Source organism: Aythya fuligula, chromosome 4, assembly GCF_009819795.1.
Source record: "Aythya fuligula isolate bAytFul2 chromosome 4, bAytFul2.pri, whole genome shotgun sequence".
Classification (NCBI taxonomy): Eukaryota; Metazoa; Chordata; class Aves; order Anseriformes; family Anatidae; genus Aythya; species Aythya fuligula.
Window position 1 is genome coordinate 44,567,619 of NC_045562.1, and position 26,195 is coordinate 44,593,813.

Here is a 26,195-nt window from a genome sequence, read left to right on the forward strand (position 1 = left end):
CCAAAATCTTTGGTCTTTTGCTAGGGGAAAGATGCTAGCAGATACAGCTCACATGCTTCTATCCCTAGTTGCTACACAAGTGATACACGGCATCACTTTCTTTTTTTTTTTTTTTTTTTAGCTATTGCAAATTGCTGAAGTCAAGGGAGTTGCATTAAACGTTGAAAACCCTTTGTACAGCTAAGCTATTAAAATGCTACATTCAAGCTTTATTAGTTTCCCAAATTTTACATGCATCAATCATTTTTCTTGGCACAATGCTGCTTGTTTTACCAATGCAAAAACTGATTTGTGATTCTTCAGGGCTATCCACATAAATAGTGGAAATCTGATCTGACTTTTCACAGCTAGATGGTAAGTGTTTATATCCTGCAGAACTGTTCACTGAATAGTCTGAACAGTGTCAAGACTGGGTTCATAATTTATTTTCAATATTTATTTGTTTTTAAATAGCATGTTTCAATTAAGAATAAACAACAAGAGAATGCAGCAATACAGACATTCTGAGCAAACCTAGAAAAAAACAGAGGTTTAGATGTGTGTAAGGTGGACAAATAATTATAGTGAACAGATGTTAGTTACAGTTTTTTACTGTGGGGATAAAAACATTCAAACAATAAAAACTGCTCTGACCATATTATTTCACCTGGGTAGTCTGTGCTTCACTCCATTTCCTTCCTCTGCTTACTTAGTATGAAAATGAAATTCTACTGAATGTGACATGCTGCCATTTGACCTGATGTTGATTTAAGCTTCTAGAAGCTCGTAACAGCACGAGGTCACAGACAGGCAAAGTCAGTGAGTCTAAAAATGGTGCAGAATAAAAGATATTAGGCTTTGCTTGGGTTCAGATTATTTAAAACAAACAGACAAGAATTTAGAGAAAATAAAATCGTGTCTCTCATCTGGTTGGTCAAATCACTTTATTAAATGATACAATTTACATCTCTGGCATGCACTCTCAAATAAAGTGTCCTTTGCAGTGAACAAAAAGCCTTTAGAAGTGAAAAGATAATACAGTCTTTTGCTACTAGGCAGAAATGCAATGTGAATAGGTATTTGGTTGTGTTAAAGCAAACCAAACTGAAAACAAACTATGAACAAGAGTTGTGAACATCATCATCTAGCATAACTAAGGAAACTAAATTTTCAGTTATATTGAGTATTCAAATCCTTTGCATTTTGACAGAGACACCTCTGAGGGTGAACAGGAAAACTGCATTTAGAATATCAAGACTTTTTTTCCTCATTCATTGAGCAGATCTGTGTATTCAAAACCAAATGTAGGAAATACTTGTATTAATATATTCAGAACTCACACACAACAGTCACAACTATATGATAGAAAGATGCTCTGCTAGCGGAGGAGTGGGGTGAAGAACAGAGTGAAAGATGCTGTGTGATTCTTCATAAAGCTGTGTATGCATTAACATTTCATTTAGTAGTCTGGGCCTGCTGCTTCCATTGAAATCAGTTCATTGTCTCAATCTGGTTTTAGCCTGATTTCCTTTGTAAACAAGGCTACGTGATCTGTCTGCATGCTTGTATTCAAGTCTGCCCTCCAATTAACACTTTTGAAAATGTTTGTTTTGTTTCCATGTTGCAGTGGAATAGATCTCGGAGGCAAAACATTGCCCCCAGTCTTTGTAAAACTAGACAGCTGAGTGGAGGATACGTACACTTATCAGTCTTACTCTTGAGGGAAATTCTGCAGGGTGAACTCATCCCATATTAGACATGAGTGAATCCATATGGGAAAGAGAACTAGTAATTCCTCAGCAGTAGGAAACAAAATCTGTAGTAGATCATGTTAAACACACAAGTTAATCTATGATAAGATACAAATCCATAGGAAACTCAGCATTGTTAATTCTCATGTTCACAGAAGTACTTACTGATGAATCCCTTCTTATCAAGAGAAGAAAATTATCAGGCTACATTTTCTTTTTTTCTTGGGACATTGAAAGAAAGTCGGTGATTTTGTCTAAAGCTCTCTGATTCTGCTGTTCTTACATGTTTAGTGCATATTTGGGAATTTTTTTAGAGCTTGCTTCTAAAGTATGATTTCCCACATTGATTGCTGTGTGATCACAGCATTAAATACTTCTTAATATCACTTTATATCATTTTTCTTGAAATATCAAAATTTAGAAATACTTATCAGAATTTTTAATTGCATGTACCTTAAAATTAAGCATACCTTACCTTCTATTAGACATAGGATCTTAGAATTCATAACATGAGTTTCAATGAGAATTCAACGGCTATGCACTTGATTCTGAGAATTAAAATAATTGGATTTGGTAAACATATGTCTCACTGCAAACTCCTTAATCTGTTTTCTAGTTTAACAGTGTAAAGGATGAAGTTCAAAACAGAAACCTAAACTTGACTTCGATACAGGGAATCATTTTATTATTTCAATACAGACCACAGTTCAGCAAAATATGTAAGCATTATATAGTTTTCAGAATGTAGTCCTTCTGTGAAATACATGTACAATAGCATTTATTAACTACTTAAGGCTTTGATGACTTAGAATTATAAAGTATTACTGCTAAATCACAGTTATACTGAAATCAGGTGTAAACTTGACATGTATTTCCAGGGAAGAAGGCCTGGATCCGAACATAGGCCCTTAAGGCTAATGGGACTACCACAGGCCCATAGGTTTCAGTGGAAATATTCCCAGTGGTGTCAGAAAAGGACATTATGGGGCCTTGCAGAGAAAAATGTATTTTTTTTTTCTTTTTCAGGAAAATTTAACCTGATTATGCGAGTGTATGACTCTAAGGTGCAAAGCTCATTTTCAGACATACAGTGGCAGCCTTGTTTGTATATTTTATCTAAATCATCTTTTCTTTACAAATTCAGAATTTGTGAAAGAAATTTGTAAGGTGCTATAGCAATATAATCCTAATTTAAAGGTTTATAACTACCATGCCTTCATTCCCTCAGTGGTAGAAAGGACTGATTGATTACAAGGAGATTTGTGTTTGACTGGAGAATTACTGCCAACGTAAACTCATTAAAGGTATATTTTGTGTGATTAGTTGCTCCTATAGGAAGTTCCAGCTCAGCTGAACTTGGTCTACTTTTCTTGTTCCTTTTATACCAATTATATCTTATAATTGGTATAACTGAAAACTGTTTGCAGTTGGGAATGTTTCGTAATGCGTTTTTTCTTATATACGTGTTTCAGTTCTTTCTAATCTGACCACTTTATGCAGAGTTGACAACCTTAATGAAAATAGGGATGCTTAGCAGTGTTTCTAGTGTTTCTGCAGTAATTTTAGTTTGCGGTGTTTGACAAATCCTTAAAGAATGCCCCACAAAACGAGGAGGATGCAGAGCACTTTGTAAAGCTTGGGGTATTCATTTAATGCCTTAACAATATCTAAACTACCCAATAAGCTTGCAATATGTATATTTTAGACACATTTCTATTGTTTCAATAAGCTAAAAATGCAAGATATGTATCACCAGCAATGATTATTTAGCATCTCTTCAGATCCATCAAGATAATTCAATTGTAACCAACTGTCCAAATATTTGCTACTCATACTAGACTCATACCATGTAACACATATCATAAACCCTCCTTCACATACCACCTTCTACATAGAACAGGTATTATGCTTGATGAACAACTTATGTCTTCTGAACTGAGAATACAAATCAAAAGCCCTCTAAACATTGAGCTACCTACATACTAGGAACAACTGCCCAGCCAGTCAAAGTACTAGAGACTGTAGCAGTAAATGTTCAGCAAGTAGTGCATTTCACAGAGAAATAAAGGCTGTTCCAGCCTCTGTCTTGTTTGATAATTTATTACAAAATTAACTTTCACTCCAGTTTAAATACAATCTAAATACTTTCTTCATCCCTTTTGTTGTTCAAATATCATGGTACTGGTCTCTATTAACAACACCATTCTTCCTGTTGTGTTCAGATTATGCAATTAGCTATAATATGCAAACCTTCATTGAAACTGTCATGAAATCCATCTGAAATGTATGCCTGCATGAGATTAGAGTATATCTATTTGTTGTAGAGATTCAAGTACCATGACCACAGAACCACAGATATATTTTATATGTTGTTACCATGGTATAATTATTCACTGATTTCCTTTCCTAGCTTTTTTTTTTTTTTTTTTTTTTTTTTCTTTTTTAAATGCAGTAAAGAAAACATAGGGCCAATAAGCCAGTGCTTCCCAGTCTTCCATTTTCACTGGAACTTTCTCAAGTCTGGTTATATCTAGTACCCTGGAACTCAGGTGTCTAGCATATCCAGAAAACCTACAAGACGTTGTCAAATACTACTAACCTTTAAAATGCCCTTATTTTCCTTTTTTTTTTTTTTTCACATTATCTTAACCGCAAACACTTGTGCTGTCTCCATCTAAATCCTTTCTAGATTTTTATATTGAGCACATGGTTGCCCACCTTCATACTCACCCCCAAGAAATGTGTAATTTTGCCCTTTTACAAACAAAACTATCTTAGGTTAGGTGTAAAACTGAGTCTATTCTAGCAGCTGCTAGCCTTGCAGTCATATGAAAACTGTGCTCCATTCAATTTTGCCTCCTCGTTTCTTTAGTTCAGATATGGTGAGGCCGGCAAGAAACTTTCCTTCTCCAACTCAGATCTAAGGCTTGTAAAGCTGGAAGAAGGGAGAATATGCCAGGGCCTTCTCCTGTTCATGTTGGACGCCTCCATCCCCTTGGCTGTGGATTGTAGTTTGAATCAGCTGTTGATACGCCATAGTCAGACCTGGAATCCATGGACATTATATCAGGATCTGTTCGGGACCGTTGGCTGCAGTAAGCATACTGCAACTGAGAGCCCCCCTGCATGGTGGCATTCGGGACAGACAGGGAGCTTTTTCGGGGTGATAAAATACCCGACTGCTTCCCTCCTAATAAGGCTACGCTACCACTTGGGGCTGGAGGCTCATAAGAAACTTTTTGTTTCCATTCATCTGGTGGCTCAGGAAGTGTTTTCCTGCGAGCAGCTGATACTATGTTAGCCGCAATGTATTCCTGCATACTTTGGGGCCCAAAAGCTTCATCCACTAGGCCAAGAGGGGATTTTGCTGCTGCTTCCCAGGGAGTCGGTCTCTTGCCAGGCCTGTCAGCTGCTGTATCTGGCTTGCTGAAGTAGTCAGGGGCAGGCTGAAATATAAGAGGAGAAGTAGGAGACATGGCTCGAGAAACGAATGCAGAAGGTCTCCCAGGAAGTGATAATGAGCGTCCACTGCTTCTTTCCTAGGAAAACAAAACACCAAATATAGCTGCAGTCATTAAACAATAAAAACAGAGGCCTCTTCACTTCCAAACTGGAACAACAAACCCTGAAAGCACATGATATTCTGGCAATCCCGTTATATATACATGGGTACTTTTTAATAATTAAGTGGAAAGAGATGAGGTATTAAAAAGGGTGCAGAGGAAGAAGCAGGAAGAGAGAGCAAACTGATTTTTTTGAGGAAAGTCAATAAACCAAAGGCAGGATTTTGTAACTGAAAAGGTACAATTACATTAAGAACTGTACAGCTTTTCTTCCATCTCCACTACTTAGCTAGTATGTCTTGTTCAGAAAAGACCATTCTTAATAACGAGAAAGGAAGTCATGTTGCAACAGCTCTCTCTGTGTTTACAAGATTGTCTTGAACATGCAGGCACAGTCTAATTTATTTGATTACAGGCTCTGTTTGGGACATCTGTCCAAGAACATATCTTTGGCAATCTCCTTTTAAGAAAGGAATTTCTTATTCTAAAATTATTGGATTTAATCTGAATGAGAAGGGGTCAAAAATTAACATGCAAAATTAAAAACATTAATACAATCATTGCCTTAATACCCTTGCAGGACACTACTTAACCTGGCTTCTTTAGATGGCAGTGCCCTCAAAATTTCAGAACATTCTGACCCATTTATAGGAGCAATCCATTCATATTTGACAAATCCTAATCTTCTTAGTAATGCAGCACTTTGAAACAGAAACTCTGTTCATGAGAAGGTTCTGCCCACAACAGTCTTCATTTGGCATACAAAACACATACAGTCTTTTCCCCAAACCAGACATGTTCCTTGTATTAGACAAATCACATTGTTCTTACTGAGAAGTGTCCATACATGTGGTTCATAAACTAACTGATTTACACCCACTGATTCATATCCTGCGGTTTGAATGCCTTCAGCTCTGAAATCCTGTGTGAAATTCCGGGCTCTGTTGCCAAAGGCTGTGCTAAGATTTCATTCAAATGACATTGGCCTGTGTTACTTTTCCTAATTAGCTTCCAAAACTTTGAATACTGTGAACATGATCGAGATACCAGTCAATAACTATATGATTACACAGGCAATAGCTAATCCTGCAAAGATTCACACAGAAACATCATGTTTTATAGTTTTTTCCATCTCAAGATCTTGACACACTTAAGAAACTCAAATGACCTTTACTTCACACAGGCTTTTATGTTATGTTTTAATATCAGCCTTGTAAATGAGAGATGAAAACTGAGAAAAAGCCTAGTGATTGCATTATTATCAGTTAGCCTGGTGGTGCACAGTCTGAATCTGTTGAGTGTGCAGAGACACAAAGAGGTTTTGTAATGAGAGATCTGACAAGTGATCTGATGAGTGATGCTTTACAACAGAACCATCGTTTCACCACTTAGCTACAACTAGCTATTCCCAGTTTGCAGTTCCAGAGAGGAAATTCTCCAACATTACTAATCCTACCCCCCACATACTTCTATCAAATTTGACAAATGACCACAATTAATTTTTAAGTTTTCACTTATACCATGAGATTGTCAAGCATTAAAGACGTGGCTTACCAGATCGCCACATATAGAAAGGTCCCATCAGGGTTCTTTAAGCTGGTAGCATTTAAAAAACAAAAGCAGTCCATTTGGATGGTAAATGAATGTGAGAGTATAAAGAACTTTCTTTTTCCACATAGATGAAGTGATACACCATCAAGAATGGATTAAACCTTCTCCACGTCTTCACCTAACAAGAGTGTTTCTTCTCACCTGGAAAATAAGAGTCCAGATAACAGATCATACCTGGGGACCAGGAGTGGCAGACCCAGATAGGCCTGTCAGAAAAATTCTTTCCTCTCATATATTTCAGTTTATTTCTTCAATGAATCCACAGAAACCAGTTTCTTCAGCATGTCTAATTACTGTATTTTGTTTAAATTGTCAGCAACAATAATTTTTTCACATGTGTGAACTCAAAGCAAGTATGCAAAATGAGATGCAGTTTCCATTAGAATGTAATGAAGTAGTTTCTTCTAATGAAACTTAGAAGACGGGATGTGTAGAGGGATGAAAAAGTTGATCAAACAGGTTCAGCTAGGTAGCCTACCTGTGCTAACTGCTCTCAGGATGTTTCAAGATCCTGGGCTGTGCTGAATAGAAAAACCTCCTTTTAATGGAGATTCCAGTTCTGAGCCCTGTCAGTAATTTGTAGGATTACAGAGATGCAGAGGGAAATGATACTGTTGAAGGAACTGTTGCATACAATGGCTGATATTTCAAGACAGTCAGATGAAACACTCTGTTTAGTCCGTCACGTTTAGAGAAAACCTCCAGAGTCTATCAAGTTGCAGAGGTATCTTTTTGGCCTAACCATCAGTAATAAAGCAGGAGCTGATTTTCTTTGACAGAATTTGATCAGAGAGCAATGAGTTAGGAAAAGTATTACAGTACTATGTCAAACAAAACATGCTGTTCTATTATGTTACGAAGACAGGAGCTTGTAAAAGCAGCAATACAGTATAGCCAAATAAAATGTTCACATTGTGGTGAGCTCTAGTTACTTAGTACGCGTGATACATCAGATTCAACAGAAAATCAAGATAATTAATGGAAAATAAGATACTATTCTGTGATGCTGGAAACTATTCCAGGGAGATCTTTGTTATTATATAAGGCAAAGAAAGGGAACTTGCAGGGGAGAATTAAAATGACCTCCTAGCAAAACCCTCTGCATGAATCAGTCAATACAGTATAAAGGAGTTGGCACAATTTTGACAGCTAGATTCAGGGAAGAGTGTTTTACTGTCTTGATAATCTCTTTTGTCCTTAATTTGTAAGATGTCGATGAACAAGTGTTTGTACTTCAAGTCATATCTATCCATAGTTCCTGTAATGTCATGCAGATAATAAGTTGAGTATGTAAGGGTTGTTGCAGAAAAAGCAGAATCTTGAATACTGATAATCTGGAGGATATTATTTTGTCTTTTGAGTTGGTCCATATTGAAAAATAAATAAATAAGTAAATCAAGTAATGTGAAATACTTCAGACATGGAAGATTTTAGTCTCATAGGAAATACAAATCTTTTCTCCTTTTAGTTCTGAGATTCTTCTCAGCTTTTGTGCAGTATGGGTCTGCATTTGACTAGAATGCTGGAAAGATGCAGTCAGTAAACTGGAACATCAGTGGTGTTTTGAGAATGAGGTTGGCTATACTAAAATTACTTGAACTCATTTTTTATTTCATTATTAACCTTAGTTAGGCTCTCAGGGATAAATGACTACGTAAGAATCCAAGTAGTTCACACCCTCTCAAGAGATGAAGAACATTTCATTACGTAAGGATGGCTTTCCTTAGCTACAAAAGGGTTTTACCCAGTGATCACTCTATAAGATGAAATTGTCTGTGATAGATTTTTCCAATGAAATTCAATTTAGACTTCCAGGTAATTTGGAGCAACTGTTACAATCTACCTGTCCAGTGAGATATTGTACCAATTTATCTGGAAAAATGTATTTCCTTAAAAGTTGACAAGTATTCTCTTTTTCTACTCAGAACCCAAGAATAGTTATTTCAGGTCTTGTCCATTTTGCCAAATGAGTATTTGCGTTTGTCACTGCTGTCAATTTGCCAGAGTAACCTATGCATTTTTTTTCATTGGTCTCCTGGATTTCACATAATCCTGTTAATTTCTGGACTTCATCTTCATAACTATCATCAGAGAGATTTAATTCTGATAGAAAAACAGAGCAAGTTATCCAAAGACTTGTTTCTCTTGCCCCAGTGGACAGCTTTGTTAGGTGCCAAGTATCTTGTATGGAGACTAGAAACATCGGATACAGTGAACACATTCAGTAAGATCTTTATCACTGAAGATAATCAGTGATTACTTCATTCTGGATGGTTGTTCAACCTATATCTAAATCACAGCAATAAAGTTTGTGCTGCAAGATCAAACTGATGACCTATGGTACTGTCAGATGAATGATTCTCATCTGTAGACAGTCCTTTAGCATACTTGGTCCTGCTTTGGTATTCCTGAAACAGTCAAATTGTTCTCCTTTCCCACTTGGTAGCTTGTACTTAGATACAGTTCTGATATTAGTCTGCTTTTTATCTCTAAAAGAGCTGTGAAATTGGATATCCATTTCTTCTACATTTTGTATATGGGTTTCTAACAGTTGTTTTTCAGATAGTGAAAGAACGAAATCTGTAAGAGAAAATAGTGTTCCAGATGATTTACCTGGAAAATGTCTGAAGTAAGTGAGAAGACTTTGTCCATTCTGTAATGGTCAGAAGGAATTTGAAGAAAAATTTGAGAGAGACACCTGCTTTCTGAGATAATACCAACCTACAGTTGTAGTGTTGTGTCTGACTTTTGATGGGGAGGAAAAGTAGACCAATAATTTTTGAAGGAAGAGGGTCTTGTTGGAAGGAGCTGGCTAAATTCTTTACCTTTCCCAAATGGAAGAAATCATAACTGTGCTGAAGATGGGCAGAAGAGGGTTTGAAGACCCTGGGGTCCCAAGAAGATGAAAATTTATTTGGCTAGAATGAGCCTAGTTATTTTAAATTACAACATTCCTAAAATACATAACAATCATCATTATCTCCATTCCAGTAAGCTCAGGGTGAGCAAAACATTTTATATGAATTTTATCTTTAATAAATCTAGAAAAATTAAATATCAGTTTGGGCCCAAAACAATTCTGTTGAGCTTTGTAAAGTGGCTGCAGCTTGAAGCAGTTATAACCCTTTGGATTCAGGAGGATATATTTCTAATTTTCTTGTCTCTTTTACAGAAAATTACAGAATTTGTTTCATCTCCCTTGAAAGAAATATAGCAAATGCATCAGTTAAGTGCACTGTGCCATAATGCCTCAGTATTTACCTTAAGAGGGAGGAATTTAGTCTCTAAGTCTGCTCACTACTAAGATTCTTATGGTAGTATCTATTGTAATACAAGTAGTCTAATAGCAGCCTGTGCAGCAGATTCTTGTGCACTTAGCTAAATAATTATATAGGCATTATATAGTGGCATACTATTGGAATAGTTTAGTTCAAAATTAGAATATTTCTACCTGCTTCAACTTTATTCTAAAACTGAATAATCTTTGGCTTCAGAATATTAATCTCCACATTTTTTCAGACTTTGTGGTAAATAGGGTTTATGCATTTGTAGAAAAGCATGTTTTTCTAAAATACAAGTATGTCTCAAATGTAAGAACTGAGATATGATTAATATTGCCTTGTTTTCATTGTGCTTAATTTTCATTATCGGTAGTGGTGTTCCTAGACTGAAAGCCTAGGTCTGAACATTTCTAAACACATAGCAGATCTGCTCTTGAGACTAGTTTTTATCAGAACTGTGGTGTTTAGCCCTTTTGAAATAACAAACAAAATGTGGAATTAAGGCAACATTTAATCACTACAATTCTTCATTCATTTAGTGGACAAGAGCAGCCAGGCATATTGATACTTTCAATTACTTTCCCTTCCTATTTAATTCTTGTAGATAGATCCTTTGACACGCACTAAAAGGAGTGCACAAACCCCTGATCATAAGTAAGACAGTGGGAAATATAAAGTGCAAATGGAGAATGATTATTCTACCCCCGTCTCCATTAAGCTATAAGAAAATCTCAGAGTGTTAGAGATCTTCCATTCTTCTGCCCAGTGATCAGAATTGGGAAGGAAATTTCCCCAGAGAAGGGAAGGAAAAGTGATGTGCTACCAGAATTAATAAATTGTCACATATTGTATTACTGTACTGTTTTTTGTAAAACATTCATTACGGTACTGTACCAGCATTCAAAGTGCTGCAAAACAAAACAGAACCCTACACAGTGATTGATTTATGTTTTTCCATTGCCTGATGTGAACCTTTTCAGAAGGAAAGGTCTCTTCTAAAATAGCTGTAAAAGGGGAAGTGATTCTTAGATGTCAAGAAAAGGAAAGGCCGTTCAGAGTTGTCCATTGCAATCACAGAACCCTAACAACACCTAATGACTGCCCAGGTGTCTATGCAAACAGATTAAACTTCAGTTTTAGGTTAACATTGATTTTAAAAATACAAACTGTTTATAAACTGGTCGGTGAAGCACACATTTATTGTACCACAAGTGCCTTTAGTACTTACGATCCGTGTATTAATAACTAGAACTAAAACAAATATATTACTCCCCAAAGTAACTTTTTCAGTATAAATAAATGAAAGTAAACACAGTACTTATGAAAATTCTGTGTACACATACATGTTTTCTTTTTCATTGTAAGTGGAAAGAGTGAGAATGTATACCTCTGATTCAGTAATACTCAAATCAAAAACCTGTCATTTGGAACTTAATGATTTTTCGAATTTCTTGGTAATTATGAAATGCTGAAAGACAAAAATGCAATAATTGATTTCATAACACAGCGCAAATATAAATGTCAAAAGTTAGTAAGATCTTTTTCATTTTACAGGCCAAATGGGAATGCAAAATGCTACTTAGTGAAATGATTTCACAATAACCTTTTCTGTCTCAGGTGGCGCATCTCCTTAGTAAGGGAAAACTGTTCATATGTTTACCTGCTGAAACTGCCTTTTCAGCAGTTAAGGGACATAGATTAAAAAGCTTTATTTATAGCTCATATATTATAAAGTTCATATATTAAAAAGCTCTAGAAGTAGCTTGGGCTCTTAATATTCCATGTCTCAGTGAAACTCCCAGCAACACAGACTCTCATCTGGTTGAGTTGCTTTAAAAAAATGATTTAGGTTTCTAAGTCATTATGGCATTTTTATCTTTGTCTTTTCATTTTAGTCATAGGCCTTAATCCCATATCAAAGCAGGTTCAAATCAGAGTTAACATTAGCATCTGGCTAATGTTTATACCAAAAGGGAACAAAGGAAAAGGAAGCGGTTAAAACAATTGGACTATTGCAAAGTATGACTCTGTCTTTATAAAAAGTTCGGTGATGCATTTGTCATTTTGCTTTCTATCAGCTTGTAATTGCTACTTCAGTTAGATATCAAACTATTGAGAAGATGGTAGGACAAAATAAATAATACCTGATTTTTATATATTTTTATGTTTATATCTCTTTCAAATCTTTCTTTCCATTTATTTTAAACAGAAAATAATCATTTCAGATTTTTAATCTGACTCGTAGAAAGAAGACATTGATTATCTTATTGTAGCTTTTTGTTATCTGAAACCACTTACAATTTAAGCATATAATGAAAACATTTTCTCTCCAAAATGCTGCCAGCTCTAGAATAAATACTGCAGCTACTTTACAATATAACTACCAAAAATTTGGAAGTAAAATTTAAAATCCTGGAAATAATTTATAGCAGGTAAAAGGAAACTTGTAAAATTGGACTGCATCATTTTTGTCTGTGGGGGTATTAATGGCTGGAGAGACAGGGAGTCTTACCTGTCTGTAACAATTAAAGCTTTCTCAGTAGCTATACTAGGAATTGTAATAGATTAGAATCACATGGTGAAAAATTCTGGATTTGACAATAAATTCCTTTTAGTTGTCAAGTAATGGTTGAACATAAAGATATAAAATTGTCCCTTCACTAATGCAGAACACCTACAGCACACATGGAACAGAAGCGAGAAGAGTGCTACTAACCTCTCACTTGTTATTGCTCAGTTTGCATCTGTGTAAATGAACGAAAATTGGTTCTATTAATATTTAATATTTATCAATATATGATTATAAAAATAAATACAATTATGTCTATAACAAGCAAATAGCTGAAACATTTTTGGCAAAAGGCATCTTAGTTTTCCTTGGAAGGGACAGTCTATTTCTGGTAAGGAAGAATATTTGCTGCCACCTTCTGGACTTTAATATTACAGTTTTGAAGAAGGTCTTAGAACATGAAGCCTGTCTTACTTGTGAATAAAAGTTTGAAAAACAAGACTCGATGACCTTGAGGTCTCTTCCAACCTAGAAAATTCTGTGATTCTGTGAAGTGCAAAGTTGGTCCTAGTTTCCGACCTTTCTATTTTGTATTGTCAGTGAAAGAGTTTAAAATTAGTATTAAATGAAGACTGTGTTTTGTTTTGTTTTGTTTTTCTTCTAAAATCAAATCAAATCAAAACTCTATTGAATGTATTGTGATTCTTGAAGGTCATGGCACTATTGTTTCTGAACATTTCCAAATTATCCAATTCCATATAATTTTCTTATCAAATATTCCAAAACAAAGTCTTCAGCCTTGTGTGTTGTTTTTTGTTTTTGTTTTGTTTTGTTTTGGTTTTGGTTTTGTTTTGTTTTTGTTTTTGTTTTTGTTTTTGTTTTTTTTTTTTGTTTTGTTTTGTTTTTGTTTTGTTTTGTTTTGTTTTTTCCTATTTACTTCATCCCAGATGATTCAACCATCTGACATACATTTTAACCAGGTGAACCCATATGGCTCAACAATTTGAAGGAGTGAGAGTAGGGAAATGACAAAAAACGCTAGCCTCCTTTTCCTTGAAAAGCAGTACTGCTACTTCATGCTTTAGAATTGTTCTGAGACTAATCCTCTTTGTGTCTGAATTGCATTCAGACTTGCCTATTTACATCCAAGCTGAGAATCTTTCTGTAATTTTAGTTAATACTGGCTCATCAGGAAAGTCAGGCTCAGTAGGAACACTTTATCTGTTGCTCAGATGGTTCCTGAGAGCTCAGGACAGCACTGATATTCTGTTAGGCAGTGGGATTCTATTCATTATTACAACTCTAAGCTGCTGTATGTTGTGAAATGTCTGGGCACACACAGAAGAACAAGAAGACAGATCTTCTGCTTTCTCTGCCTGTCTAAACTGCAGGCTTTGTCTATCTCCACAGGCTGGAGAAGTCACTGAGATGTACTACAGCTCCTGCACTTGCTGCACAGCTCAGTTTTCATTCACAAAAAAGTACTGCATGTGGGAGTATGGTGCATACCCACATGTCACAACACTGGGGCTGAACACAAGGTTGCACGCTGACTGATCAGGACTGAGGTGCACTGCAGAGCATGTTGCCTCTTGGCAAAGCTCCAGAGCTCCTGTTTGGCCCAAGCAGCTTCAAAGGGGAAAGCACCTGATTTAAATACAGAGCAGCAAGAAGCAGAATTTCAACAGGGTGGAAGAAACAGGCAAGGGAAGGACAGAGAAGAGGCTGGACAAAACAAAACCAGGATATAGGAATACTTGATGCAGAAGGAAAAACTGTATTCAGCACTGGCTTGGAGAGTGATAAGACTAGGTATTGATGGCCAAGATTCCCAAGTTTGGATGAGAAGATAAAGGAATAGAAAATTGATCTGTGTAGCTCGCAACGAGGCTACGATTTGGAGACCAGGACAAGAAAGAGATAAGATGAAGAAATGGGGCCATGAAGGCACACTGGGGGAAAAGAACCTGTGCTGATTACTGTGTACATTCCTCTAGAGCTCCAGAGAAATTTAATCCCTGGAAGAATGGAGTTTGTCCTTCCTGGATCTCGCTGATGTCAGAAAAGACTGCAGAGCCACACCAGAAAGCTGTGCCATCCTCCCAGTGATGGCTCACAGCCAGATGTCAACATGCACTTGCTGCCAGTTACTGTAGTAGCATGATGGCAATTGTTTGGGGTGGTTCAGGCTATGCTGGAGGACCTTGTTGGTTACAGTGTGCTATATGATAGTTTCTGGGGTTTGGTTTGTTTCAAAAAAAACCCTTGGGACTTTAACACAAAAAGTTACCTTGAAACAATGCAAGTAAAGTTGGAAGGTCAAATATTCAAAAGCATCATTGGCCAGTGCATATGCATTTTTATTACATTTCAGGGCTTCTGCCCCATCCAGTGCAATTTCAGGGTTTCCTTTAGCAAATACTATGTTTATATGGTAAAGGAGTATATTCTGTGAAAGATGCTTTCACTGGGTGGATTTCAGTGCTGGTCACTCAGCATTCCCTTCTCTGGGCTTCCACCTGGAGACCTGTAACCTGTGAATACTCATGGACTGATGTTAAGGAGAACCATGCTTTCGATATATTGACTAATTCTTATATGATCTGAAGATGCTGAATGTCTTGAACTGGACACCCAAGGCTACTGAGTTTCCTAATATCAATGCTTCCATCTTCATTTACTCATTTGTAAAATGCAGTGGTGAAAAAATATATTACAGCTTCTGAATCAGTCGGATACTAACAAAAAAATCTATGAGGAAATAAATAATTCTGTATGAAGAGCATACTTTCAAGAGCGTACATTAGATAAGAAACAGTGCTAAGCACAGAACAGTGTCATTACAAATCAGTGAAGAGCTATTCATCAGTTGAGCAGTACCATTCTGTGCCCCGAATTGAGTTAGGAGTTCTATGGGGAAAAAAATAAATAAGCAAGTGATGATGTGATTACAGGTGGTTTTGTCACACAAATGCTTGAGAGGGCTGAAATTAGGTGACACATTCGTTTCAAGTGCCTCATTTTGCAATCTAAACAGTAGTGTTTAAGATTGTGTTTTTTAATAATTGTATATACATAAGGGTCAGGCCCTGGCTTTGGTAGCTTTCCTTTAGCAGGACCAGGTTGGTCTAGTTTCCCTACAAACCATCACTCTGAAAGTAATCTTAGGATGAGGAAATATATCTGAAATGCTTACAGCTGTGCAGCAGAGTACAGCACAACTGCAGATGTATATCAACATAACAAGTCATGTTGCTCCTTCTATTTTGTGGAATCATTTGAATTTTTAATGGAAAGCCATCATGAAAAAAAATAAATAAATAAAAAATCTCATTTGTCATACTTCTGCACTTTCTGATATCCGCCAAAGAAGAAGAAAGAAATTATGTGCCAGTGTTTTCTGAAGAAATTCACAGCCCACTTTTCAGTTCACAGAAGATTCTTAGGTAGCAAAGCTAGGACTGGCAGAAATACCCATATATATCTAAATGTGGTTATTTAACCAAAGAAAACAAAACTGCAGACAGATACTGAGGTTTTCTTGTCACCACGTCTTCAACTATTTAGGGCTGCTTAAGCTCCACTTTTAAGCTATAGACCTGATGAGGGAAAATTACCAAAATTCCAGGAAGAAATCTAAGTGTACCTAGATGCCCATCCTTTAGTTTTGCTCCCAGTAGTAAAGCCATATACCAACAACAACCTGCACAGTGAGACTGTGAGAAGTAGCATTCTCACAGATCAAAGAAAAAATCAGTGGCAGTTATTGATGTTTTTCTCAATTGGAAAAAAAAAAAAAAAAGTATATTTTCGCAAGAACTTTCTTTAAAATTTGAAAATATTTGTCTATAGGTTGTTTCTGTACAGAAACCATTGATTCTGATATAAGTATACTGAATTCTTGGCTTTGAAAACAAGTAAAGCTCATAGTAAAATGAATGAGAGTGGTGCTCCCTGGCAGCCTTTGTAACCCAATATGTGTTACGGTGTTTTGGTGGGTATTTTATTTCCATAATGTTCCTTCTTTTCTTCTGTATGCTCTGCATTTCTTAAAATAGTCAAAGCCTCTTGTTTTGGGTTTATGTGGAAACATCAAGAGTAGAGCTCCATCTGTTCAACAATTTAGTCTTTATGCCTAATTAGAAATGGCCTGTTTACTTTTGTAGCAACATATCTTTCCGTTGTCAGAGTTATGTTTTTAAGATATCTGTCTCAAACCGTACAATATAATCAAGGATTCTTGCTTAAAAACACTGCTGATATATTGATTGCCCTGCACACAAGCCTTCATCTACTTAGTCCATCTGTAAGCATGGTTTGGTAAGTTATTTTTCTCATAGCGGCGTTTCCTCAGCCTAAGAGAGTGAACAGTTACTGTTACAGTATACTTCCATGTAACTTTGTGAAAATTTCACATGCATTGTAATTAAAAACATTTTGTCAAGATCATTACAAACAAGAATAGATTTTTTTCCTCTGAAAACCACAGAGTAATGGGAGACTTGATTAGCATGGTATAAAAAAATAAATAAAAAAGTTTTTGCTGGCCTTACTTAAGGAAGCCTCTGTTTAAACCATGGAAATATCATTATGTGGTTAGTCTCAGTTTATAAAGGAAGAGGAGAATCTGTCTCCGTAAAGATCCTTCCAACACATACCACTAAGCTTCAGGATTACTGTTTTAATCATTTGATAAGAAACCTAAAGTGCTTCCTGTAGTAAGCATCCAACCTGAAAAGCACTTGCCAAACATTACCCTTCCCTTTTATAATTACATGCAAAAGTAAAGTTTAGGATAAAATAAGAGCAGTCATTGTCATGGGTACTATGAAGTTGTAAAGGTAGCACCAAGTGTGTCATGTAAATACCAGGTCACGTGTTTTCCCAAGAAATCTACCAGCAGTAAGTTCAGAGCTTCTGAATCCACAGTTTTTTAAATATCTTGTCATCAAGTTTCTTCTTTGCATAACATTTCTCTTTCAAGCTGAGTAGATTCATTAAAAAATAACATTATGCCAAGCTGTGAAATTAAGGCTTGCACTTGCCATGCCGAATTCACAAAGCGATCAGTGGAATCTCCTGGACGTTTAACTTCAGGCAAAGTTGTATCATGGTTGGTTAAAAAAAAAATATATATATATATTGACAAGGCAGATCTTTTTATAACCACTTGCTTTGTGCTCTGAAAGCTAGGAAATCTGGATAAGGATCCTGGAAAAAGAGAGGAGAAAGATTTTGCAAATTGTTAGTTGCAAAGAGTGGTGTTGTTTCACTGGTATTTCCCTACCTCGTGGTGTACAGAGGATTCCCACAGAAAGGCTGGAGCAACGGGACGTGCTGGAAAAGCTGGTCTTGTGTTGGGGTGTTGGCCCGGCTACATGGTAAGCAGTGCTCCTCCCAGATCACCTCATCTGGTATCCAGTTCTCTTTACATTTGCATCCCACCGCTGATGGGCATTTCTCTCTGCTATCTTACATCGGAGTTCACTTCAGCACTTTCAAAAACTGTCATGTATAGGAGCTATCTGGGATAATATGTTTGTATATCTTTTGCCTCTCAGAGCAAATGTCTATTGACAGGGTCGGCTTTTTTTTTTTTTCTCTTTTTTTTAAACCTCTCTTTTCTCTTTTTCCTGGCCATTAGCATTTCCATTTTTACGCAATATCTTTTTGTAAGTAGTTGAAAAAAATCATGCCCAGTGATATGAGCACTCTGTCATCCAAGAACAATCTAGCAAATTTCAACAAAAAGCTTGAAGTTGTCAGTGCAAAATAATTAAGCCCTTCTTTCTGATTGTTTTCTTCTCTTGTACCTTCAGTATTTCATACATGTAAACCCGTGACAGATATTTTATCCTTTGCAGTCTCTGCTCTGGAGTTTTCTCCCCATTGCTTGGCTCCTTCTAACCCTAGCAGTTTTTTCTCTCAAAATTGCTGCTCTGCCACTTAGCAGTAACTTTCCTATATGAACCATGTGCCAGCCTCTCACTTCCTAATTGCTGGAGCCTGGTGATACCTCAACCTCATAGTATCCATTTACTTCAAATACGAATTTGCATGAATTCTAGACATTCATTTTAGGATGAATAGTAACAGCACTCTGCCAAAAGGAAAACTCATTGATGCATGATTGCTGTGGTGACAGCAAAATGGGTCACAACACTTTTAGGGCTGATTTTATGTTTTGATTCTGTCTCAGATAAAGTTAGGTATATTTTGGGTCAGTGCAGGAAGACTTTGGATAAAAAATGAACTGAAACTTTTTGGTGGCTGATATTTTAATGGCATTGGCTTAATCTCAGTGAATTGTCTGTGCATCTAGGAGAGAAATGAGCGTTCCCTACTGCACACCTTGCTGTGAGTGTATTATAAAGTCCCAGTCCATCAGCCAGGTGCTTTTGGAATCAAGTGGCTTATTGTCACTGGATATTGTCACGTCCTAGGACACTGACAACATTATTTCTTCCATAAGAGAGCAGAAAGCAAAAGGATGAGACATACTTTTAAGAGATGGTATTGTTTACTCTGTAAATGTTTCTACAGAAAATAATATTTGAAATATCTTTCTGTTTGTTTCAAAATATGTTATCTTTTGCCAATCAGGAACTTGGTAAGAGTAGTTTCCCTGGAGAAAGGGAGAGAAGCTAAGCAGTTGTGTTTTTTTTTTTTTTTTTCAATAAATAAATGTTGTTTCTTATTTTTGCTACAAAAAAAAAAAAAACTTCTTATTTAAAAGCTATGCCTCTCCCAAGACAAAACTTTTAAATTCAGGTTTTATAAAGAGCAGTTTATAACTGAATTATGGAAAAGCTGTCTTGAATGTGAGATCTAAGTTGTGCAGTGTATGGGCTTTAGTATGGGCTATAATCAAATCTGATAAATGCAACATAAAGAACAAATAGATCCTTTAATGTGAAGATATTAGAAGTATTGTTATTGGGGGTGGCCTAAAATTCTATGGTATATATGCGTACAGAGTAAGAACAACAATTGTATTTTGGAGCTTTGTCGTATTATATTATAATTTCTAAAAACTTTTTGGAAAAAAAAATATAAAGGTTCATTTTTCTCTCATAGAGAAATTTCAGATGGCTTCTCTCTGTGCAAACAGTCAGTTTTCTTGCCATTTCATCTACGCTTAATGTCATTTTTACCTTTTAATTAGGACTCAAGGCAGTGAACAGCTTAACTTTCCTATAAATATCTGCTTCATGAGAGATTACACCTTGGATAAAACTGTTAATTTAAGTAGGCCAGTCTTCTGAAATATTAATAAGAATTACAGACTTACCTGATTTGTAAAAATCTTGAAGGCAAGTTGGATCCAAGCACTATGCATGTAGAATGGTGTATATATAGGGTATTGAATTCAGACTTGGTCTTTGAATGGGATTTTCAAAAGATCTTGGTTGAATTAAGAGAACTACTGTCACTAGGGCTTTTGCTTTTAACTCATACTGATGCCTTAAAAAGCCCTTCTGTCATTGCTATAGGCCATACAAACACCTGTATTTGAGTAACAGCAAAAAATCCAAATCTGATCAAGATCCAAAATTTTTAACATAATTTCCTTTTCTTCTGGACAAGGTAAAGAGAAGATAATAGCTAATAGCTTCATTCTATACTGCGATTACAGAAGCTGGCTTTATGTTTATAGTTGTCAGCATGAATATTGTTTAGACAACATTCTAAGTAAAATTGTGGTTTGTGCTGTTAATGAAAGAAATAGCTAAATGATTTTCAAGTTGATAATTAGGATAATAATGCGTATTATTTCTTACATGGAAAGTGGCATGTAGGCACATACACATTAGATTTCAGTAATCCACACATTTCATACAGGAGATGGTGACAACCTCCAAAAAGTTACTGACCTGAGTGTGATAGAACCTGGTCACCACGCCAGGTAAGGCATACATTTTATCTTTGTGTTAACAAGATGTATCTTGTTAGTAGCCATGTGCATCAACCTCAACACTTGTGTGAAAGTACAAAACTGCTAAAAACTTCCACACTAGGGAAATATTCTTGAGGTGGTAAGGTGAACAAGTACAGAAGTGTGATTATAATTTGCAGGTGTCTTTTACAAGAGGAGACTCTAGGCAAACACATGTAAGGCAACATGAGGCTGTCTGAAAGGGATTACATTTCTATGTATATCTCTAGTAGCACAACTCTTATCTTTGGCAGGGTATCTTTATTCCAAGGAAGGAAGGAAGGGAGAAAAGGGAAGGGAAGGGAAGGGAAGGGAAGGGAAGGGAAGGGAAGGGAAGGGAAGGGAAGGGAAGGGAAGGGAAGGGAAGGGAAGGGAAGGGAAGGGAAGGGAAGGGAAGGGAAGGGAAGGGAAGGGAAGGGGAAGGAGAAAGGGTGAAAAGGGAAAGGGAAGGGGTGAAAAGGGAAAGGGAAGGGGGGGAAATGGAAGGAGAAAGGAGATTTCATATTAACAGAATTACATAGAAAACAGATTTCCCTAAAAAGATACTGTCAGTCTGTATATATACTGTATATATAAGTGAAACAAAGCAAAACATAACAGGAAAAAACAACAACCAAACCAAAGAAAAGAAACACAAACAGGCAGAGAAGAAAGGGACAAATTTAATGGTAGAAGAAAAATATAGATACTGACAGTGAAAAACAGATTGAAGGGAGATCTCCAGAGGATTAAAATATTGCTACTCTGTTTCCAGGCAAATGTAGTGTAATTCTTTGTTGAGTTTTCCAAACTATTTTCTTCAAAATTTCCCATCCGTGTCCTGAATTTTAAGAGAGAGGTGGATCACATGGTCATTTTCTTCTAATGCAGTCAGTATCCCAGTCCAAATATTAACGGAGAGAATGAGATTTTGGAGGTCCAAAATTCAAAGTGATTTTTGTTGAGTTGATTCCAATCTGCATTTTATATGTCCAACCAAATTACTATTTTTTCAAACTTAACTGCTGTTTGAGTTACCTTCATGGGACCAAACTAAGATTTTTTTTCATACTGGAGAATGCTTTCTTCATTGAGACAGATAGTTCTACTAAATCTTTGTGCACCACTATGATATAAAAGATCCATATTTGGGCCTGTAGCTTGCTGGATCATAACTTAAACAAATATGCCAACAGATTCTGCTGCCTTTACTCACAGAGTGATGTTCTAATCTTATTGCACATCTCTAATCAGGTTGCACATGGGATGGATTTTGATAGCCTTACTTGTGTCAAACAATGTTTTGTTTCAGACCCAGCACTACTGATGTAAACAAGACTCTTTACAGAATAACATGATAAACTGTTCAAATATAGGCCCTTGATTTCAGCAAGATGTATTCATTGCAGTATTATACAGTAGGTTTCAAGACTACAGACTTTTAAGAATTTTCTACAGTAGCAGTATTTCAATCCTTTGTACTGAATACAAGAAGTAAAAGGGGAAAGTATAAGACCAGAGTAAAAAGATTTAAAGTGGGAAGAAGAACTGTAAATCCCAAAGTGAAATTAAAAAAAATGTGTATGACAGACCAATAGGAAGACATGGCACTATTTATGATTTACTGTTAAGTGCTGATTTTTGTGGCATACACTACTCTGGTTGTAAGAATCTTGAATATATGTATCCCTTCAGTTCTCAGTCATTGTGCTTTCACAAGAAACTATTGCATTACATTGCAGCTGCAAAACCCATCTCACCTCTCTGACCTATATTTTTAATTTAGTAGTTTCTATGTTAAATGCTGGATTCAACGCAAACTTCAGCTCAAAATATGTCTGCGCTTGGGATGTCAGATTTCCCCAAAATGGGAAATCTTAGCGATTTTTCCAGCTGTCTTTCCACCTCCTTTAAATTATTCTTCTGCAGAACACTCTAGCATCTCTTATAGCACATTCTCTGTGAAATCACAGAGGCAATTCATGATTTTGGATCACAGCTGATCCACATAACTTACAAACTAAGCCCCTGACTGATCAATCAGATTCTTGTGGAAGGACCTTTGAGCCAGGACAGATTCTGACTGAATTCAGTGGGGCTCTGTGCATACCCAAAGGTCTATCCAGCTCTATTCTGTAAGTGATCAGTCAGAGTCTAATACTTTACCTATTTTATACTATGTATGTTAGTAATACATGTTACTATTAATATCATTTAATAAGGCACTTTAGAAAAAAAAAAAAAAAAAGTCCTCAAATCCTTAGGTCATTAGGACATAATTGGTGCAGGGGTCTGCTCCAATTGGTGCAGAAAGAAAGCTCTTTTCTATTAGTTTGACATGCCAGGAATACTGCTTACTGTTGTTTGTGTTGTAGTCATCTTAAAGCAAAAACCTAGTGTCCTGCTTACTTAACACAATGGTGTGAATTTATTGCAGGATGTTATGTGTATAAAGCACCTGATATTATGCTTAAATATCCTAAAATTGTTTATCTATTTTGATTCCTTAAAAAAGTTCAAGTATTTTGGACCCAGATTTGAGGTGATACATCTGAAGTTATTAAGTAAGCTAAGGAATACTACTGGCACTCTTTGTGTGCCCAGTTACCACTGCAAACAATTAATGCATGGCAAGCAAAGTGGACACTAAGTTTCAGCTGTAAGGTTTACTCTTCAATAATTGATGGCTTCCACACCTGTGCAGTGACGCCAACTTTCTTTGCTGAAAATTTTGGCCTCGGAGCAGTAAACAAAGAGGAAGTGGTTGTTTCCGGCTTAGAAAATGCCGAGTAGCCTGTAGATGAATAGGACTCATTTACTGGGGTAGAGGCGTTTGACTGGTATGAAGGCTGTGTGCTGTAGGCTGGCACGGAGTACACTGAAGATGCCCGGGCGTTAGTAGGAGAGCTAGCACCAGGTGGTCGTAAAGACAGAGCTTGCTTTGAAGTAGGCAGCTTTGACGTCTGCTTAATAGCTAGGCCTTCCTTAGTACTTGGAGGTTGAAAAGTAAATAAAGACGCATCAAGCTGATAAGGCTGATGTTTCATAATATCCAAAGCATTGAGACCTTTCTTGGGTTTTCTTTTGGTATTTTTGGTAGCAGCAGCAGACTTAGAGGAAGGTTTGGTAGCAGCAAGAGGATAAGATGGGCTGTGGATGGGATTGTAAGCTACAGGTGGAGGTGCTCGGACATTAGATGAATATTTCCAAGAAGCTGGTAAAGATGGAGTTGGAGATGAGGCTCGTGCCATGTTTGCTTGCACAGTCTCTGAATCGACCACATACTTCTCCATTCGAGAGTGCCTTCTGGCAAATAATTGTGCTCCTTTTCCACTCATAGCTGGTGGCATCTCAAAGGGTGTCTTTGTTTCTCCAGCACTTGGTGTGACTGGTGTCTTGGGTGTGTGGTTTGGACTCGCTAGCGTTGCCTGAGGCCCTTTGAAAGGACCAGCTAGGTTGAGAGTATTTGGGGGATTGGCAGAAGGAGAATGAGGATACTGTGGGGATTTGAGTGGTGCAGGGTACGCTGCCTGAGGTGATGCTGGAGCTGGGAAAGAAGGAGCCTTGTTAGCAGCCGCAGCTGGAGGTGACCAAACGGGTGAAACTGGGGTACCAGCAGTAGGAGAAACCTTGACTGAAGGCTTTGGAGCAATAGGAGGAGGGGTCTTTTGTTTAGATGCTTGACTCTGCATGAAATTGCAAGCTTCTGCTCCCAAACTGAGGTAGTCTTCTTCAGGTCCTGACTCAAAACCAGTTCCAGTACCCTTTTTGCCTTCTGTGTTGTGTACGAGGGACAACAGGGCAGGATTAGGATTTACTTTGGGTGCTTCTTTGAAAGAGAACATAGGTTTTGATGTGCTTCTTCTCTTTGCCTCTTGCAATATCCCAGTTCTTTTGGCTGGCACAGCAATCCTTTCATCTCTGGATGCAATGCGTTCAGTTGGCTCTGTTAGTGACCACACGGTTGGCGCAGCTTTGCTTGTTGCGGGAGCTGATACAGGTCTGTAAAAATTCTCAGGCGGTGGGCTAATAGAGCAGTAGGGTGGGGGTGCTGGTATATCTGAAAGAGGACTAATGACATTTCTTGTGGGTGAAAATGGTGCCGCTGCTCGGTTTTGAACCCCAGAAGGGAAGGGTTTAGCTGTTCTATTCAAAGATGCTGCTTTTTGAGCATCAGAGGATTGAAAAGAGAGGTTTGTGTCTGGTGCTAAGCCAAACCCATTTTGTTGTACAATTTTACCATGATTCTGGCTCACGTCTGTGTAACTTTTGCTTATGCAGGTCTGCTGTCTTGACATTTCTTCCTCTTTTGTTTGGTAGGCTGAAGAGCTTACTTTCTGGAAGTTCTCTGACATGGTGACTTCCCTTTGCTCCTCTGCATGCACTGTGCGTGCCTTCATCTCCTCTTGCTCAGCTGTGATCTGATCCATTCTCTGCCGTCTCTTGGCAAACATGAGGGCCCCTTTACCTGTGCTCTCTGGAAGCGTCTGCATCTCGTCTCCACTTTTTGTCTTCTTTTCCACCTCAGGTAGACTGCTGTCCCAGTCAAATGTCACAATCTTGCCGTCGTTGTCAATGTCAGAGAAGAAATCTTCATCTATTTCTGACTCACTCGTTGCAAGCAAACTCACTTCAAAAGTATTTTCTTTGTCCCCCTCTTCACCTTCACCTTCTTCACCCTCGTCTTCGTCACGTTCTAGCTCCCCAGTACCGTAGCTCACTAAAGTATATTTCCTTGCCCTTTGACGACGCTTCTTGAACATCAACACCCCCTTGGAATTGGGATTGGGAGCTGCTGTCAGCAGCAATGCAATACTTTTACATTTAGATTTGGCTTCTTTGACCTGCTTCTCTGACAGGCTCTCACTTCGCCGGAGTCCTGTGGAAAGAATCGAAGTGCACATTTAATTGCATGCAGCCCACAAAAATGCAAGGATTATATTAGCAAATAGTTACGCATCTGTCTATAGTGAAATTTACCTACTGTCCCTCTTCCCCGTATTAAAACATTTATTTTCTTGTGCATGGAGAGATTGTTATGCTGAAGCTTTGCCCACAGTAGCAACTGTGGTATAAATTCCCCACCCAGCATTCCTTAGTTAGAGGCACATCCATACAAATTCAAAGGCTACATCTCTTTCTTTGCTTCAACAGGAACATCACGTGTGTCCATTTCTAATTTCTTTTATTCCTGTAAGTCATCTCAGCAGGAACAGCTGGACAGTATTTTCTTATTTCTTCAATTCAAGTGTTTTACCACAGTTCTAGGCTTACAAAAGAGATTCACAGCCAGCCAGGCCCATGTCTGCTTAACATCTGAGAAAAAATGAAATTATGTGTTGTGTCTGACAGCAGTAGCAGCTTCTGCCATTTATGAGTTTATTTTACTTTTCAGAATGTGTATGATTGATAAAAGTAGGTACCTTTATATGCATTGGCTATTTAAAAGCAAGTATATATCCACAGAGTCATGCAAAGAAACCATTAGCATTAACTTTCAGCCCCCTGGAAGACAGTGGGAGTTTGGCCCCACAGTACACAGTTGTAAAAATGTAAAGCGGGTTTCAGTCCTTTAACAAACTTAAC

General features: G+C 37.2%; 1 protein-coding gene across 2 annotated transcripts in view; it reads right to left on the reverse strand.

Annotated features, from left to right (window-relative positions):
- Positions 1-1,396: 1,396 nt before the first annotated feature.
- SYNPO2 (synaptopodin 2) overlaps positions 1,397-26,195 on the reverse strand; it is a 91,733-nt gene continuing 66,934 nt past the window's right edge. For both annotated transcript variants that reach the window (XM_032186354.1, XM_032186355.1), the window contains 2 exons: positions 23,306-25,488; positions 1,397-5,269 (listed from right to left, as the gene is read on the reverse strand). In XM_032186354.1, coding sequence (XP_032042245.1) covers positions 4,703-5,269; positions 23,306-25,488 — 2,750 coding nt within the window. In that variant the 3' untranslated portion in view covers positions 1,397-4,702. The remainder of the gene's footprint in view (positions 5,270-23,305; positions 25,489-26,195) is intronic.